At 38.0% G+C, this 18371-nt stretch overlaps 1 protein-coding gene across 4 annotated transcripts in view; it reads right to left on the bottom strand.

Annotated features, from left to right (window-relative positions):
• SLIT2 (slit guidance ligand 2) overlaps positions 1–18371 on the bottom strand; it is a 314805-nt gene that overhangs the window by 68104 nt on the left and 228330 nt on the right. For all 4 annotated transcript variants that reach the window (XM_044417691.1, XM_044417694.1, XM_044417692.1 and 1 more), the window contains 3 exons: positions 6464–6535; positions 5789–5860; positions 934–1005 (listed from right to left, as the gene is read on the bottom strand). In XM_044417691.1, the coding sequence (XP_044273626.1) occupies positions 934–1005; positions 5789–5860; positions 6464–6535 (216 nt within the window). The remainder of the gene's footprint in view (positions 1–933; positions 1006–5788; positions 5861–6463; positions 6536–18371) is intronic.

Here is an 18371-nt window from a genome sequence, read left to right as displayed (position 1 = left end):
TTCTCACATCTGACTATCTCCATCCCTTTTGCCATTCACTTTTTCTCCTCTCTGCCCAGTTGCCTGTGTTTGGCTCTCTTAACTTCCCTCCCATCCTCTGACATATCTACTGCACTTTTTAGGGCACTGGGATCTCTGAAGCGTCATGTTGGTCAGAAAAGCAGTCAGCATAGCTCTTCAGAGAGGTGGCCAGACCCAAATACCTAACAAAAGAGGTCCTGCCTTAAAAATTAGCCACTGTGAGACGACAAGTGTCTCTGAAGTTTGGTCTCTGTACTGTGGCCAATGGCTAGGGACCGATCCCCACAATTCCTGACTTTAAGGAAGGATCCCTCCTTTGAGCCTGGCTGACTCTCTGAAGTGCCACACCTGCTGCTTTTCTGGCTGGCATGGTAGTTCAGAGAGCCCATCTGTCTGCTAGCTCTCCTTGAGATGATCCACAGAATACTTTGCAGCAATGGGTTGGCTGGTAGGTAGAAGAGTAAGAGACACAGAGATGGCAGCACTGGCAGATGGAAGAAATGCTATGACAGGTCCTCTTGGGCAGGAGTGGGGGAAGCATGGGATCTGCTGTTCCACTTCTTTACCCCACTTTAAGAGAGAGCCTGCCCCGTGGGAAAAGTCCATCTGCAGAGCGGAAAAATAAATTGAAAGGATTTAAAAATTTGAATATCAAAAGGGTGTGTGAGGAGTAAAGGCAATTGAATTGAACAGGAAAATATGGTAACTCAAAACAAACAAGAAGTTCACATGTTGGAAAGGACAAATATGGAAAGATCATAGGACATTATCCTAAACACTCTTCCAATTATCAGTGTTCCATTGCACTAAATGTTTCAAAGATTCATATAGTCCCTTGTGCAATCCACCTTTAATTAAACTTGACTTCTTTTTGGTGAACAAAAATAAAACCAGATTTTAATGAATACTCACAGCAACTGCAGGGAGAAAAGTCCTTCAAGCAGGCCTTTGGGAAGCTCCGTGATTTTGTTTCCATATAGAACACTGTAACAAATAACCCAGAAAAGTAATTGATTGGAAACAGAAATTAATTTATCTAGAACTCCTCTAAAGTCATATGCCCTTGATATTAGAACTTAGAGATTAAATTCAAAACAACACTAATAAACCTCAGAAATCAGTAGCCTCATTGTGGCAATAATGTTAACCTCTTTTCATGTTCTGGTCAGTTCCACTTAATGTATCACAATCTTTTCAATGACTTTGTCCTAAACTACATTATATGTAAGGGAAGTGAACTTTCCAGGATCTGTACTTGCTAGAAGAAAGCAAAACCCGGTGCAAGTTAATTAAAATTAGCTGTGTGACACAGCTGGATCAAAACAGAGCTGTTTTTAATGCCAAAATTCTTTTGCTAAATTGATCAGATATAGGTAAAAATGAAATTCTAGCTATTTGGGTCTAAAATTAGCAAGCAGAACTATGTGCAAGATCTTAGCTCCTGGGTGAGCAGGCTCAAGATAGATTTATTGATAAAAAAGGAATGAAGTAACGCTAAGCCAGCAGAAGCTGTGAATGACCTAACCAATTGTATCCCATCAGCCTCCCAAAAAAAAAAAAAAAAAAAAAAAAACATTCTTAGCCTGTATTTACTCCCACTTAAAGCTCATAGAATTGTTGTTTGAAACAGTTATTTAGCAGAAGCAACATTATACTCAATGACTCAATGGGGTCTACAGTCATAGGATTGATTCTACATAACTGAACTTTGATGGGATTAATTTTCAAACAAATTTGCTGAGACTATAAAGCACCTTACAGTGGTTTTATCTGCAATCAAGTCAAGTCCAAGGTACTGGATAGGAGAACATGATGTCTTATTAAAATGAATATGGATTAAACTGATTAAAATACGAGTATAGTTTTAGAACATGTTAAGGCTTTGGATATCTGAAAGTGTACATATTTATGGATTTGGTTTAAAAATGTTTATCCACCTTTTCATTAAATGTCCAAGGATACATAAATGCAATTTAACTATGTACTGCCAGAATGGAGCCATTTGAACCCTAGATTGCTCTTCTTGTTAGCTAGCTCTGTAAGTGAGGTACCCCCTCCCCCTCAAAAATATGTAGAAAGGGGAAAAATTTTGGTCTGCTACCAAATTTCAGCTGCAAACCACTGCAGAGTACTGCAACCTTTACATTTAGCTTGCTTGCCAGTTAGACATACCCTTTTGGTGCTCTATAAGCACCAAATTTGGCTAATTTAGCTTACAAACAAGCAAGATTTGAATTTTTGGTGATATCTAATACTCTGGACAACTTTTTGATTTTTTTCAACTGTTCCTGGAGTGTAGCTTTGTGAACAAGCTAGGAATGTGAGCCAAGGGATGTGCATAAAGCACACCACTGAAAACTTTTAAGAATTTGCCATGGCGATTCCCAAGTATTTGCTCCAGTATGCAAGCATGTATAATATCCTTTGGACCATGACAGAAAAACCTAGTTGATCAAACACTCTTTCTACAAATTTGAGACTGACTGGTTTTGCATGACATGTCCAGTTTATTTAATCTTCACATTCTTGTAGCAACAAGCAAGAACAAGCCTAGATAGATGACAGAAAAAATACTCACAATTGCAAAGGACAGGTGAAAAGCAAAAAATGAAAGAAATAGGGTCAGAATCCTGAACACAACTTTTCAGTGACTATAGAGAAAAAAGAATTGTATCAATGATCAGTGCAAAGAAATAGAAGAAAGCAACAAAAGAGGAAAAACAAGAAACTTCTTCCAGAAGATCCAAGAAATCAAAGGGAAATTCAAACCTAGACTAAGAATGCTAAAAAACAAACAAGGGAGCACACTATCAGACCAGGAGAAAATGAAGTGAAGGTGGAACTAATACATGGAGGAACTGTACAGAAGAGAGGAAAGGATGACAGATTCCATCAAGGTGGAATCCTGTGAGGAAGACCCTGCAATATTAGAAAGTAAACTGAAAGCTGCACTGCAAACACTTGGAAGGAACAAAGCACCTAGTACAGATATGATACCACAGGACTACTCCAAGCTACAGCATATGAATAGGTCTAAATTCTAAAAAGAATATGTCAACAAATATGGACACAAAACAATGGCTCATAGACGGAAAACGTTCAATATGTGTTCCAATCTGCAAGAAAGGAGAGGCAGAAGTGCGCAGCAACCATAGGACCATTACATTAATCTCTCATGCAAAGAAAGTAATGTTCTAAGTGTTACAGCAAAGAATAGTATGCTATATTGAGCAAGATTTGCCAGATGTCCAAGCTGGATTCCAAAAAAGGAAGAGGCACTTGAGATCATATTGCAAATATACATTGGCTACTGGAGTGCACCAAAGAATTTCAGGAAAAGATCGGTCTACGCTTTATAGACTAGAGCCAAGCCTTTGACTGTGTGGATCACACGAAGCTACGGATGGTCCTGAAAGAAATGGGTGTGCTTCTGCACTTGATTGTTCTGATGAGTAACCCATACTATGGACAATAAGCTACAGCTAGGGCAGAATACAAACAGAATGGTTTCCCATAAGAAAAGGTGTCAAACAAGAATGTATTTTAGCTCCCTGTGTGTTCAATCTCTGTGCAGAACATATCATAAAGAAAACTGAATTAGAATCAGAGGAAGGAGTGAAAATTGGTAAAAGAAACGTAACTGATTTAAGATATGCAGATAGCATTGTACTACTAGCAGAAAGCAGCAATATTTTGAAATTACTCTTGATGAAAGTGAAAGAAGAAAAAGCAGAACAACAGCTGAATCTTAAGAAGAATAAAATTATATCCACAGAGGTATTACACATCTTTACTGTTAATAATGAAGAAATTGCAAATGTGAAAGATTTCATACAGATCAGTTTAGTCATCAATTCAAAGGGAGATTGAAGCCAAGAAATTAGAAGATTTAGACTTGGAAGGGCAATGAACAATGAAGGTACTAGAAAAGATAATCAAGTTTAAGGGCGTTTCACTAGAATCCAAGGTCAAGATCATTCAAACTATTGTATTCCCAATCACAATGTATGGGTATGAAAGCTGGACAGTGAAAAAAGTTGACAGGAAGAAAATTTAGGTGTTCAAAATACGATGCTGGAGGAGATCTTTGTGAAAACCCTAGACCAAAAGAAACATGAATAAGCAGCCCCTACATCAAATGAAGGCAGAACTTTCCCTGGAAGCGAAAATGACAAAACTGAGGCTGTCATACTTTGGACACATCATGAACATGCAAGGCACCCTCATGTTAGGGAAAGTTGAAGGCAGAAGACAACAGGGAAAACAGGTTGAATCTGTAAAGGAAGTCACAGCCTTGAACTTGGAATACCTGAATGGAGCTGTCATGGACAGTACATTTTACGCTTTCATTCATAGGTTTGCCATAATTTGGAGGCAGTTTGACAGCACACAACAACAAACTTTACATAGTCTCTGCTGGTCAAGTTTGCACAATACGACAACAGAGGGTCAAGGGTTGAATGCAGGCACTACATTTCATCATGGCTTATAAATGTGTGCCCTGTGAACAATCCCACTATATATCAAAATAACAGTTACTATTTGTCCCCATAGGTTTGTTGTAGATGTTATTTTTAATCTGTTTTTAAAATATACAAGTCTATATTCTCCCATACAAACCTGCCTAGGATTTAACATCTTCTGGGGAAGTCCTTTTCTCTGGGGGAGGCAGAAACTGCCTTTTTGATAGCTGCTCACCAGCTTTAAAACTTCCTAACAAGGAAAGTTAGTTGACTTCCTTTTTGTTGTCTTTGCATTGCCAGGCAAAAAGATTCAGGCAGGCTTCTGGCATATATGCTAGTTTCTTGCTGATAAAGTTTTTAATTCTATTTATTTTATTGTAGTGTTTTTAATTTTTTGGATCATGTTTGAGCCAAGAGTTTGCTCTAATCCATATTTGATTATTGTTAGAAGCCTTGAACAATTTTGGTAATGTAGGATTGGATCCATCCACATTACAAGATTGCCTTCAAGTGATGTGGGGACAGATTTTGAGTCAGAAGAGGATGAGCTGTAATCTATAGCTGAGAAGTCAAGGGAAGAGAATTCAGATATAAGGCAGGTAAATCAGTCGATTTTCGCAGTCAGTGGAAGCATTAATTGAGCATGCTATTCAAAAGAAGGGCAGAGCATGAGAGAACCCAGAGTACAGGCAAACTGGGCAGACCAGCTGAGACGCATCAGATAATACAATTAGCTCTTAAGCAGGAGGATCCACCAGAAGGTATGCTTTGCTGATGTCAGCTTAGAAAGGAGAAGAGGTACTGTATTTGGTCTGGAGCAATTTCTTATCATTACATCACTTTCCTCTGATGTTTAGTATTCTAACTTCACTTGCTTCTTTTGTTATTTTCTGCAATGCTCTTCATTTTGTAGTTTACAGCAAAATTGGCCAATCAGTATTAACATAATCACGTCTTTTAATTAGAACACTATTGCCTGGAAAGAGGGAGAGAACAGCTCTGACACACAGGACATTTTTTATTTATTAGTAATAATTAGCTTAAATAAATAAATGAATGAATGAATGAATGAATGAATGAATGAATGTCCTATTGTGGCTACTTGGGAATGCTAACCAGAATGAAATGGACCTTTCTAAACCGAGGGCTTTACTTAGTGAGTTCAGATACACTGAAATTGTTTCATAATGTCATGCCAACTGGGTTATAAGTAGGTATCCAATTACATGGAAACTGGTCTCCACCTGAATAGTTTAAATTCTGGGAATTTTGCATTTCTTCCAAGAGACGATACTGATACTTACAGTGAATTTAGTGAGCGCAAACCCTGGAAAGCATCTGGTGCTGCCTCTGAGATCTGATTATTGCTCAGATCACTAAAATGAAAAACAAGATTATATTTCACTGATTCAAGTGTACACATAAAATTGTTGGGCTCATCATAGTTGAAAACGATAAATATTTATTCCAACCTCATCAGGCACAGTTAATGAATTTAATCACAAAAGTCAACTAATTAGCTTTTCATATTATTAAACACATACACAGTTCAATATACTACATTGCCTAGAAGCAAAGGCATACATTTTGGTAATAATTTGAAACTTTACTTCATTTTATGTATTTGGAGTGGAGGAAATTAGATTAGTACAGGCATTGCATGTTACAGTATCAATGATACTGAATTGCAACACTTTTAGATTTTAGATTTTTAAAGGATTATTTTTGCCAACTGCCCAAGTTACATACTCAGGTGAATTCATATTAATAAGTTGCCATAACTGTCAGTTATAAACATGGCAAAGGAGCTACAAAGACCCAACAATCAGTCACAGCCCTATCAGTTAGTATGTCAGCTGTCAGACACTCTTAAGTGCTCACACTCTGATGGAAGGTGTTTCGTATAAACAACGACCTTTTTTTTTTTTTTGCCCTCCTTCAAATGTTTCTATATAAATTCCAAAATATTTCTTACTCACATTCTTCTAAGCTTTTTATAAGGTGAGAAAGCTCCAGGGGGGATGGCCTTTATTGAATTTTGCTCCAACCGTCTAGCATAAAGAAAAAAATTGACACAATTGAAAACCCTAAAATATAATACAAGAGGGCAATCTAAAATATGTATATTTCATGTCAGTATCAATGAAAAAGAATGTTTTTTCAAAAGCTAAGTAGGTTTTTTTTCTGTTATACTGAAAGGTTAAGCCATGGGAATCAAGAAACAGAAATTGTTTTCCTTTTTTAAATACTGAAGGCACATTCTATCATCTTGACATGAAGGATAGTGACAATTTAAATTACGCACTAATCTGATTTTACATGTGCTGCATATCTGGGACATTTTACATGTGCTGCAAGAAAGAAACTAAATAGCTTGTAGTTGCTTACCATGAGAAATCAGTCTTTCATAGAAGATGAAAAGGTTCATGCAAGCAGCAAGTAAACATCCAGGACAGAGAAATTATACTCCAACAAATATAGTCTCAATTTCCTGATATGCATAAACTGTATATTTATAAATAATGCAACTGATTACAAAACTGAAACTCCCAAGTCAAGTATTAGATGGAATTTTTGTCTTTTTCTAATAATGATACCGTAAATAGATTTCACTACAAATATTGATATTTGCTGCTCAATGATGCTGATGGCTAGATATTCCGAATAACAAGAGGAACCAGAATAATGTGCCCTTGTCACATAATTTAGGATGTGGAAAAGTACAGGTAAATATTTTTACAATGTAATAGGTGCCACAAATAAAGTGCAAAATCTAGGTGATCTGGTCTTTCCAAATGTTAAATATTTCACCCTAGTAAGATTAACAGCAGAATTCTAAGGTACAGAAACGCCTGCTGAAAAACTTCAGGATTCAGTATAATTTCCTGTACAACTGTACCTTAAAAGGCATAACTTTACAGCAACAGAGGGCCAAAATTGGGCCATCACAAAAAGAACTGAATGTTAAGCTTCCTCAGATTCCAGGCATGGCCCTATTCCAGTGTAAAAGGGCTGCTGCAAGTTAAACACCTCCACAGAATTCAATTAGGAAACACTACCCCACCTCTTGCTGCACTGCTGCAGCATAGAATAAGATTCCAACTAACTGCAGTCATTCACAGAACACTAAGGCCAGTATATAAACTCCTGACCAAAAGGCAATGGGTCAGATAAGAGCAGGCAGTGCAGTCTGTTATATTGCACATACTTACAACAAATAAGGGGAAGCCTCAGTGATGAGAACCATGGTATAAAGACACTCACACCAATGGGTCAGACTCAGAATGAATATCAAAAGAGCAGACTGCTAACACTTGTCTTCTCAGAAGACTTACAACTGTTCTGTCTCAGAACTACAAATGCCCAGCAGGAATGCTGTCCAACAGAAGTAAGAAAAGGCAGGGGGATACCAAAAGCTCAAAGCAGGAGTCATGTGCTGCTCATTATCTCTCATATCTCTGGTTTCTTCTCTTGCAATACAGGGAATTGCATGTGTGTTTAAACTGTGCTGGATAACAAAGTCTTCCCTCAGTTTTCTACTTAGGATATACAGTATATTGAATTATCCAATGTGGAAGGCAGTATACAGCTGGGTAAGACAAGCGTACTGGAGAATGGCAGTACATTCTTTTGTGGCTGCTTTTTGCCCAGGATGTTTAAGATGTGTGTAACAACTTCCTATCACCAACCAAAAATAGCATATGCAGAACATTCTAACCATGTGGTCATAGAGCAATGTAACAGTGGTAGAATCTTGAATTCAGGACAATTACTCAGAGTAGGTTAGCAACTATTCGTTTAGATGGATTCCACCACAGAATTAACTTGTGGACCTTTCATAATGTAATGTCCAGCTGTATCTCTAAGGATAGCCATCACTGGAGATGAAACTAAATATTCTTCTTGCAAAACTATCTTTACGAAAAATTCCTACTTTCTGGAAACAGGTTGGGATTGATTACCCATCAAGGATCCCTCTGATCCTCTCTCTGTGATTTTAGGAATCTTTATTCTATAAAACAGATAGCAAAAAACTCTTAATATTTTAAGCAAGTACATTCATAATATTTGCCTAATAGTTTAATAAAACACACTACAATTTTTCAACAGGACACAACTAAACTGCAACAATGTATTACTGATATCAGTAATATGTTCAGATAACAGCAAAATACAAAATTTGTTCTCTTCATATTTATTATAAGGTTTCCTATTTTACCGCACCAAAAAGAGAGCAGTATTTGCTTCTCAAAACAAACCAAAACACCCATAAAAGTTAATGCATTTTAGGAGTAAAAGTCAACAAAATCAAAAGAAATAATTTCATCATATCTTGTTTTTTTTGTTTTTTGCTATTCCATAATGCTGGTATGCTGCAGGACTGAGATGGGGAGATCATTTTCATCTATGCATTTGAATTTGATTTTTTTAAAAATTTTACTGTGTTAACCATTTTGATAGAATGAACTTTTATTGTTTACAGCTACAGACAAACAATGCAAAGTAAGTAAAAACCTGAAGCAACATGAAGTTTCCCAAAGCTTATTTAACATAAAAATGCATAGCTAAAGTATCAATTCAAAACAATTTTGTAATTACTTTTGACTTTGTTTACGTAGATTACTGGATCACCTTTGCAACTTGTTAACATGTTTTTCAAGGTATTTGCTCAATGTTCTTAATTGTTGTTGGAAATAATGCAACTGGGAGGGATATAAACATGTACCCATCTAAAAGCAACTATGCCACTATCCCATGCATTGCTCACCTGGTACAATTAGACACAGAATAAAATAGAAATTTCATTATGATAGAGTCATATAATTGATGAAACAATACATAATGGGCCAAGTCCTTAATGTAACTGCATCTATACCTACATAACTCATTCATTTACAAAAATGTCTTAGGACATGCCTTGTGAATAAGCAGTTGATATCTACTGGAATCAAAGTTCAGTGAAAGCTTCTTTCAACTGTGAAAACATTATGCTTTATACATATTCTCTGAGTTCAAGGAGCCCCACTGGCAAAATCGTCTCAACCTGAGTGACAAAAGATCAGCCCAAGTGAGTTAAGCAACCTTGCCATTTCAGAAAACAGCTAAGGAGGCCAGGGTAGAAAACTGTCCTTCCTTCTCATAACCAGTAAGTATAAACTATAAACTAATAACTACAAGTAAATCCACTACAGTAAAACAAACAAATAAAACTAGGATTCCCAGATACAGAAACCAGATAATACAAATTAAACCCAGTTATGAAGATAGAAAGTGAGCAAAGGTATGGAAGCTATGCAGCACCACATGTACAATTATCTGCCAACTGGATAGGAGTCAAGGGGGATGTGCTCTGTATAATGAGCTCCTGCTTCTGAGGGAACAAGTTCATTCTCTTGAGGACAAGGTTGCTGACCTGAAGAAGCAAAGAGGGGTGAAGAAGTTGGCAGACAAGATTCTAAGGGGCTACACCGCAGGCTCGATATAACTGGGTGACAGCTCCTCTTATGTCATGGAAAATGGGGCTACTAGGGAAGGAAGGCATCAATCTGAGGAAAAGGGAAATGATCACTTAGAAAGCCTCCATTCCTTGGAACATAAGCATTTATCCTTTTCCGTGAGGATGCACTGGGGGGTGGAGATTCAGTCAGTAGACACATAGCTGAGTTTGTGATTGATGTAGGTATCACATGCCATCTAAATAGTCTGGCAGATACTGCTTGTATGGAATCAGTGGTCATGGTCTATGTTGGTACCAATGATGTTGCGAAATGTAGTTATAAATGTAGTCTTGGAAACCACATTTATGTTTCCAAGTAAAAGTTTGAAATCTAGGACCACCAAGGTGGCTTTTTCTGAAGTACTACCTGTTCTGCACACAGGATCAACTACATAGGGACAGCTGAGGAGTCTCAATATGAGGATGAGATGGTGATGTGCAGAGGATTGGTTCAGATTTGTTAGGCAGTGGGGAACATCTTGGGACAAGCTAAGCCTGTACAGTTAGCACTGTATCTCTAGGGAACTATGCAGCCTATGATGATGCGTCACCAAACACGTGCATAGTACCCTAGAGATATTCACAGCTTTTTTCTAGAGATACTCATATAGGGTTTATGGCAGTCTGAATGTTCATAAGTACAGATTGTTTGGGGGACTACCTGTAATTCAGACTATCTGGTCCACTATTTTCAATGTCAATAGTGGCTGCCTAAGGTTTTAGATAGAAGCTTTTTCTGTTCTGTCCAGAGATGCTGCAGTTTGAACCTGAGACCTTCTGTGTACACAGCTGCTCAACTGTGAAGCTATGGCCCCTCACACATACTTCACAGAAATACAAACTCACCAAGTCCAAAGTGGTGTTCATGTGCAGCTACATATCCTCAGGTAGCCACGCAGGCTGAGGATGACAGGAGTTGTAATTGGATGTACCTGGAGGTGCCACAGTAAGATGACTACTCTACAGACATCAAATATTGCACCTGAGGATAATGCAAGAAAATTCTTTAATTCTATATTCTAGAGTACTTCCAAAGGGGTTTTATGGCTGCCACCTCAGAACATGGCCAGGTATCAGCAACTGCTCTCCCTACAAATATTTTTAGGACAGGTACTACTAACTGTTCCCCTTTGAAAAAAATACTGTCAACATTTGTTGGATAGTGCTGTACAATATTAGTTTAACAGTTTCAAATGGATTTTCTAAATGAATATTTACTTAAAAAGGATTTCCACATATTTGAAAGTGCTATGGGGCAACCATTTATTGCCCTGATGCTAAACTGGATCCTTTTAGGGAATCAACGCAAGTTAAATGTAACTCTTTATAGTGCTAGCGAGTGGCTTGTCCTGCAATTTCATCAGCAAACCACCATTTAAAAAAGGGTTTTTTTTGAGGTACCTCACAGACTGTGCCTTGTTCTGTAGGGTGCAACCTATGGGGATTTCAAGCAGGGTGGGTTATTCCTTGGACTCCTGTGCCTGCTCCTCACAAATAGTGTTTCCACCTAGTCTTCTAATTCATGGAGGAGAAATAGAGAATATAGCACAAAAATTACATCCAGCAGACTCAAAGCCAAGTCTTATACTGCTGTACAGTAATTGCCATTAATTAGCATCATGACTATACTTCATGCTATATGGTACACAGAATGATATGGGCTCTCCACACAGTGCTGGAATGCAGTGCCTTTCTGGGGAGAATTGTTTTTTTCCCCCTGTCTTTTGGTGGGAACGGAAAAGCTCTTCAAGAAAGACATTGGTTGTTGGTTTTAAAAAGTCTTTTAACGCCGTTTGAGTAAAATGTGTTTTGATGATTGGTCTCTTTCCATTTTGTGGAGACATTTATATTAGAATGTTTGTTTTTAATTTATGTAAGCTCCCCAAAGCAGTGGAGAAGCAGTATGAAACTGTTTTAAATTAAAAACATAAAAAATCTGTTTACATAAGAATGTAGGATTACACTTTATCTACAGATAAAATTATTATTAAACGTTATTGATGAAATACTGTTTTATTCAAAATACATGAATTTATATAATAAAATCAAATAAAAAGTACAAAATAAATATTACAGAAAATATTGCAAATCAAGTAGCACCAGTAATACAAAAGCAAACCAGCTAGCCAGCCCCACAGAAATATATCCTACAGCCTATTTTTTATGCCAATTTTTAATTGCTGAAAAGAGTAGAGAGGTTTTATGAGAAGGTTTTCTTTAGGTAGGGTGCTCCAAAAAGTTAGATCAAGTATTGAAAAGGTCCTAGTCTGAGTGCTTACAAACTTCATTTCTAAAAAGTAGGAAGATGCTTAAGACTTGATTTGGATTGGAGCCAGCAATTATGGATGATACGAGCTCTGGGAAGGGGGGAGTTCCTTTTTCCTGCAGAACTTCAACATTTGCTGTCTTCCAGATTTCTAAATTCTTCTACTGGACATTAGTGGCATATTCTAGTAGCAGGGAAAGAGAGAAGTTTTCCCTCTCAATTTTACATGATGCCATTATACTAGTAACTCAAATACAGGGGCTCTCAAATTTTTCCCAGGGACTCAACATGGTGCTATTATAAGGTTTGTTCCAGCACCAGATGGTGGGATGAAGAATGGGAAGGCAAAGAGAAGGCCCCTGCAGCAGCAGCCATGTTGATGGGTAGGTAGGAATGGGAGCGAGTTTTCCTCTAGTTAATTTTCAGGGTGGGGAAGAACTCAAGGGCCATAATGCTCACCTTGAATTGGAAGAAAGCATTATGAATTACAAAGTTTCCTTTTCCAAACCATGAAATCACAAACTTTAGCAGTATTACTGGAGGGAAGGCACACGTTCAGCTTTGCAGAGTTCAAGCTGTTGGAATTTAATGGTAATAACCAGCTCCTTGAATTGGCCTGGAAGCTAAGTTACAGCCAGTAAAGTTGAACAAGAATAAGCGTAACAAGCAGAACCTTGTAACAAAATATTGTACTCTGGGGTGTGCACAGTATCTGTAACTGGGTTGAAAAAAACAAAGTTACCATTGAATATATGAGGGTGGTTGCCAACCAGCTCCAGGCAGTCTTGGATGAAACCTATTATCTGAATATAATTCAGCTGAGGTTTGGGCAAGCCTTTGGCATAGATGCAGAGCTTTGGTTGCTCTATATGATTACCTATATTGGAAGAGCGACAGTGGGATAATCATATTTATTCTACTTGATCTCTTGGTGTCTTTCTAGGGTAACTGCATGAATTGCACAGCAGGGGTACTGAATTGCAGTGGTTTTAATTTTCTTGGAAGGCTGGCTCCTGAGAGCGGTGCTTGAGCGATAGTGCTTAATCCCATGAATTTTCAAGTATGAAGTGGTGTAGGGGTCAGTATAGTCCTGCATTCTATTTAATATCTCTACAAAACTACTGAATAGGGCCATAGAGATTTCTGGAGTGCATTGCCATCAGTAAGCTGATGATATTCAGCTCCATTTATGTTCAGCTCCATTTCCCCTTTTCACCTTCCTCAGGTGAAGTGACAGATATGTTAGACAATGTGCCTAGCTGGCAATGCACTAGATGAGGAATAATAAATTCAGGATGAGTCCCGATAACACCAAGATGGTATTAGTGGGTGGTTCGTCTGATCAGAAAAGGATCTTCAACCTGTTTTGGATGAGGCTGAGGTTACCCTGAAGGACCAAGCCCCAACTGACACTTTAGGCTCAGTGAAGTACTTTTTACTAGCTTCAGTTGGTAACCCAGCTATACCTCTATCTGGACAAGGATAATTTGACCTCAGTAGTCTATGTTCTGGTAACCTTCCTGCTAGAATACAGCAATATGCTTCAGATGAAGCTATCCCCCAAAGAGAGTTTGGAAACAGCCACTTATATAAAACTTGTCAGTGAGATGGACAGCAGGGATCAGGAGGTCTGAAGCTACAATACCAACTCTGGAGCATCTTCACTGGCTACCTTTATGATTCCAAACAGAATTTAAGGCACTGTTTTTATCTCATGAAGTTACAGTTTGAGGATACTGTAAGAACTTTAAAAGATTCAATTTAACAGCTAAGCCTTTTCGGGCAGAAGATTCGGATTATATAATAGAGTAGCATGGATACTATATGATAGCATATGTCATAGCTAAGAAGACCAAAGTGAAGTTTGCAAAATGCCTGCCTGGGGAGTAATTTCAGCTTTGAAAAAGGGAGAATCTATGGGAAAAGAAACTGTGGTCAATGTACCTATTTTGGGTATGTTGCCAGCAACATGACATATTGTCATTTTCTTAAAATTAAGAAAAACATATACAATGATGTTAGTAGATGGAAAGCATTTAGATTTAGAGTAGGGTGTTGGAAGGACCAGGACCAATCAGCAAACTTTAAACAAAATAGTTACCAAGCGGGCATAGGAATTAGTATTGTATGAGGGTGTAGAACAGAGCCTTGCCCCAGAGGCCAGATTTTGCCTTCATTCAAGATTCCTGGGGTCATTTTCAACATATGCAATGAATTTTGAAGTATAGCAGATCCTTCACCAGTGAATATAGTAAGCTAAGGTCGTTCTTTTTCTAGTTATGTATTAAGCAGAAAGTTATATGTGCTTTTTGCAGTAAGAGCATCCTATTCCACTTTATAGCACTGTTTGTGTATGTATGAAGTCAATGCATCTCATTTTTCCTAACCAGTGTCAAATATTAGTAGACAGGAAATAGGAACCTGCCAGTTTTCTACAGGTGATTTGAGATAAAATCATTACTAAATTCTCATTTCCCAGCACCACAGTATCTGATAGAGTGCTTTTCCTGGTATGAACCTATCCATACACTGTGAACATCATCTGAGAATCTCTTCCTATTGCCACCTCTGAGGGAAGTTTAGAGCATGACAACAAAGGAGAAGGTCTTATCCATGGTGGCCCCACACTTGTGAAAAGCTTTTTCCAGTGCAGTCCTCCTGGAACAAGCAATGTCATCTTCTTGGCACCATGTTATGACTTATTTTTCCATCCAGGTATTTCACAGCACATGATAAGCTGTTTTGAAAGGTCCTGCGATCTGTATTGTTGATCATTGTAAATGGTTTTTATTTTTGTGTACATTAATGGTTTTACATTATGTTATCATATTGTATTATGATAGAACCCAAAGAGTTTTCACTATCGGATTGCACAGAAATGAGACAGATGAAAATTAAACAAATTCCTTCTCTAAACGTCATCTTGATTTTTGTGGACTACTATTGTTGTTAATGTTGCTTTGAACTTTTAAAAATGCAACAGTTTGTATGTAGGGCAATGGAACATGAAGCTTTTGAATGTAACTGGATGCTTTACTTTAGGTGAAGGTGAAAATTTGCTGCAATTCTGCTTCAGCAGGGAGTCAGATTTTTGATGCAAATCTGAAGCAGTCCTAGCCCTACTCAAGAGCTTCAAACAGCTGTGGAATGCTGCCTTCTCACATGCAGTGGTAGGCATTCTTGTCAGTACCAGACCTGCTGTGCTGACATGAATACTTGCAAAAGAATCCAGCAGATTCAGGCAAAGACCTTTTTATTTTCCCAATATTTTAAAGTTAATTGGTTTTATCCTTGTTTTTATCAGTATGTATTGGATGCCGTGTGTTGTTGTTGTTATGGTTGCTTTGTTTTTTTGTAAGCCATCCAGAGACTCTTAATATCGGGATGGCATATAAAAACTTTAAATATATAAATAAATTCACATAGGTTTATACTCATGTGGCCCTAGTCTGGAACCTGATAATAAGTCATTTGGAGCAACAACTTACAGATACATCTGAAGAGGAAACGGCGGTTTCTTACAAGAAGCTCTGGGCCTATGTGTCTCTTGGAGGACATTCTAGGGTTTTTGGAATAGCACTTCTTTTGTAAGAGTAAGCAGGGCCAGTCATGCAGAGTTTTTCTAGTAGCAAAAGCAGAAGAAGTATCCCTTCAAACTCTTAAGTCAAAAACAATACTGAATGCACCACACAATAGGTGCCAACCTTTACTAACAGTATTCTGCAAGTAGAATGCATAGCTATTAAGAGAAAAAAGAATGTAAGGAAATTGGGAAAGAAGGAACTGTCCCAGGAATCCTCACATGCCTCCCCTGTGTGCATGGTGAAGCAGAAGCCTATTAAGCATGCCCTGGTTGACTGGAAGTTGGTGCTATATGTAAAGCCTTTTGAGAAACACAGAGAACATGAATTCACTGTAAAAAAAAACCTATTTCCTCCCATGGCTCTTGGAGAACATTCCAGACTAAGGTAGTACACAGCATATAAATGAAATTATAAAAAAATAAACAAATAAATAAACCTTTGGGATGTTGAAGAGCTGTACCATCCCAAGCCACACCTTGAAATAGACCAGAAGCACTGCTGTGAACCAGACTCTTTTGCCAAATGCAGTATCTGCAAATGAGAATGATTTTGTGCAGCTTAGGAATGGGAAAAAAGACCATGTGGCTTGTGTACAGATTTTTTTCCTTGCAAACATGACTGGCTTAGGTCTCCTTGATGTGACCATCTGTTTAAGAGAATCAGACATTATTCTAGTTGGCTCTTTTTTCACTGATTAATAAGTCAGTACTATGAAATCTTGAAGTCAATGTGAGATCAGGGATGCTGAAATTCTCTTTCCTAAGGATCTGACATAAAAAGATGTAAATAACTTCACTTTTTCCCTGTAAAGGCCTCTCCTGTCCAATAAAAGGAGGAAAGAAATGTCCTATGCATACAGAAACTGTACCAGCAATATTCTGAGGTGCACAGGGTTAGGTTAAAAGAAAGATACAAGTTACTGTGACTTATGAAAAACTGAGTTGAGTGAAAAAGATGGATCAGCTTGGAGAACCTTCTTTTAGTAGAAAAATGCTGCTATAGACTGAATGACAGAGTGAGCACTACTACCTAGAGATCTATCAACCTGAATCAATGGAAACTAACAATATCATCCTAATGATATGGATTCTGAAGGAGCATGTTGCCCATTATTTCAGAACAGTCTCCTAAGAGTTCCATGTGGCCCCAGCTTAAGCCCCATGTAGGAAATGTATGGACTATTTTGTGGGTTACTAAACACTCTCCCCTTTCAGGAACCAAAATGCACTAGCAGGAGATGCTCAAGACACTGCTAAGAACCAGCACCTGATTTTAGAGCACAGTGCCGTGGTGAAGTCTGCCTGTAAGAATTCCAAGATCCTCTGCTTTCTTTCTGGCAATGACCTAGACATGGACTCAGAGGCAAAAGAATCAGGAGCAATGTAGGCCCTAAATCCCGAGCCTGAAATACCAGAAACCCCTGAGCCAAGCAGCCAGAACCCATTAAAGCCTGCTAAGCTTCAGGCCTGGATCAGCGCTCCCTTCTCCAAAATTCCCAAGTTATTTGGAAACAATGGGCTCAGCAGCATGTCACAGATAAGCACTAGGCTCCAGGCCAGAGGCCTATCTCTTTCAGGCTTCTATTTTGTAAGAAGTGTAGCATCTAAGGCTATAGCAGAAAAAGTTTCAGTTTCATGTCAGATCTTCCTGGAGCAGGCTGCTCTCTAGCTACTGCTGATTTGAATCTCATGGGCTTCTGCTCAGATAAGAACATGACACTTCCAAGGGAAACATTTCTGAACAGTAGATACACTCTTGAAAGAACTACAGATGTCACAGAGATTTAATCTCATGCCACTATTGTCACTTCAGAATAATTAAAAAAAAAACTCGGAAATCATTTCTCACTTAGTGATTGAGCTATTTCAGGTTTAATGCGTTGAATATTGCCATTCTTAGGGATCTCATTAATTGGTTGAGGGGCATTTCTGGGAACCCTGTCTTGAAATCCAGCAGATGTCATAACATTAAAATAATCTGCTAGTATTAGGATAAGAAAAAAAATGTGTTCTCCTGAAGGTCTGCAAAGCCCTCTGCGAGTAAGACAACAGAAACAAATGGTAGGAGTTTTAATACTGATTCCCTGTTGTAGAGATTGACAGAGGAGTTTCCAGCAATCAGTCCTCATGTAAGAAGGTACGCATGCTTCGAAAAAGATCTATGGTGGCTTGCCTGGATGAAAGAAGTATGGGAATGAGAAAACTGAGGAAAGGTTAGCATCTACCTGTTTAATTTTAATATAAGTTAGGTGTGGTTCAATTTATTTAAATTCTTTAGAAACTCTGGGATGAGGAAAATTAAAAATCCAAATATACAAAACATCTATCATATGACACCTATTGGGTAAAACCACTATCACAGGCCAAGAAAGATTTTGTCACGTATTCACTTTTTTCCTGTACATATGTATACTGGAGTCATAGTTTATCCAACAATAGCCCTAACTGTTCATTTATGTTTCAAAGCTTTAAATCTCAAGTAATAAACATTTTTCTGCATCTGTATACATGTTAAGAGGACTGCTAAATTGGAAAAGGCTC

Source organism: Varanus komodoensis, unplaced genomic scaffold (assembly GCF_004798865.1).
Source record: "Varanus komodoensis strain SLA01 unplaced genomic scaffold, ASM479886v1 scaffold9, whole genome shotgun sequence".
In the NCBI taxonomy this organism is placed as follows: domain Eukaryota; kingdom Metazoa; phylum Chordata; class Lepidosauria; order Squamata; family Varanidae; genus Varanus; species Varanus komodoensis.
This window is presented reverse-complemented; position numbering and strand designations above follow the sequence as displayed.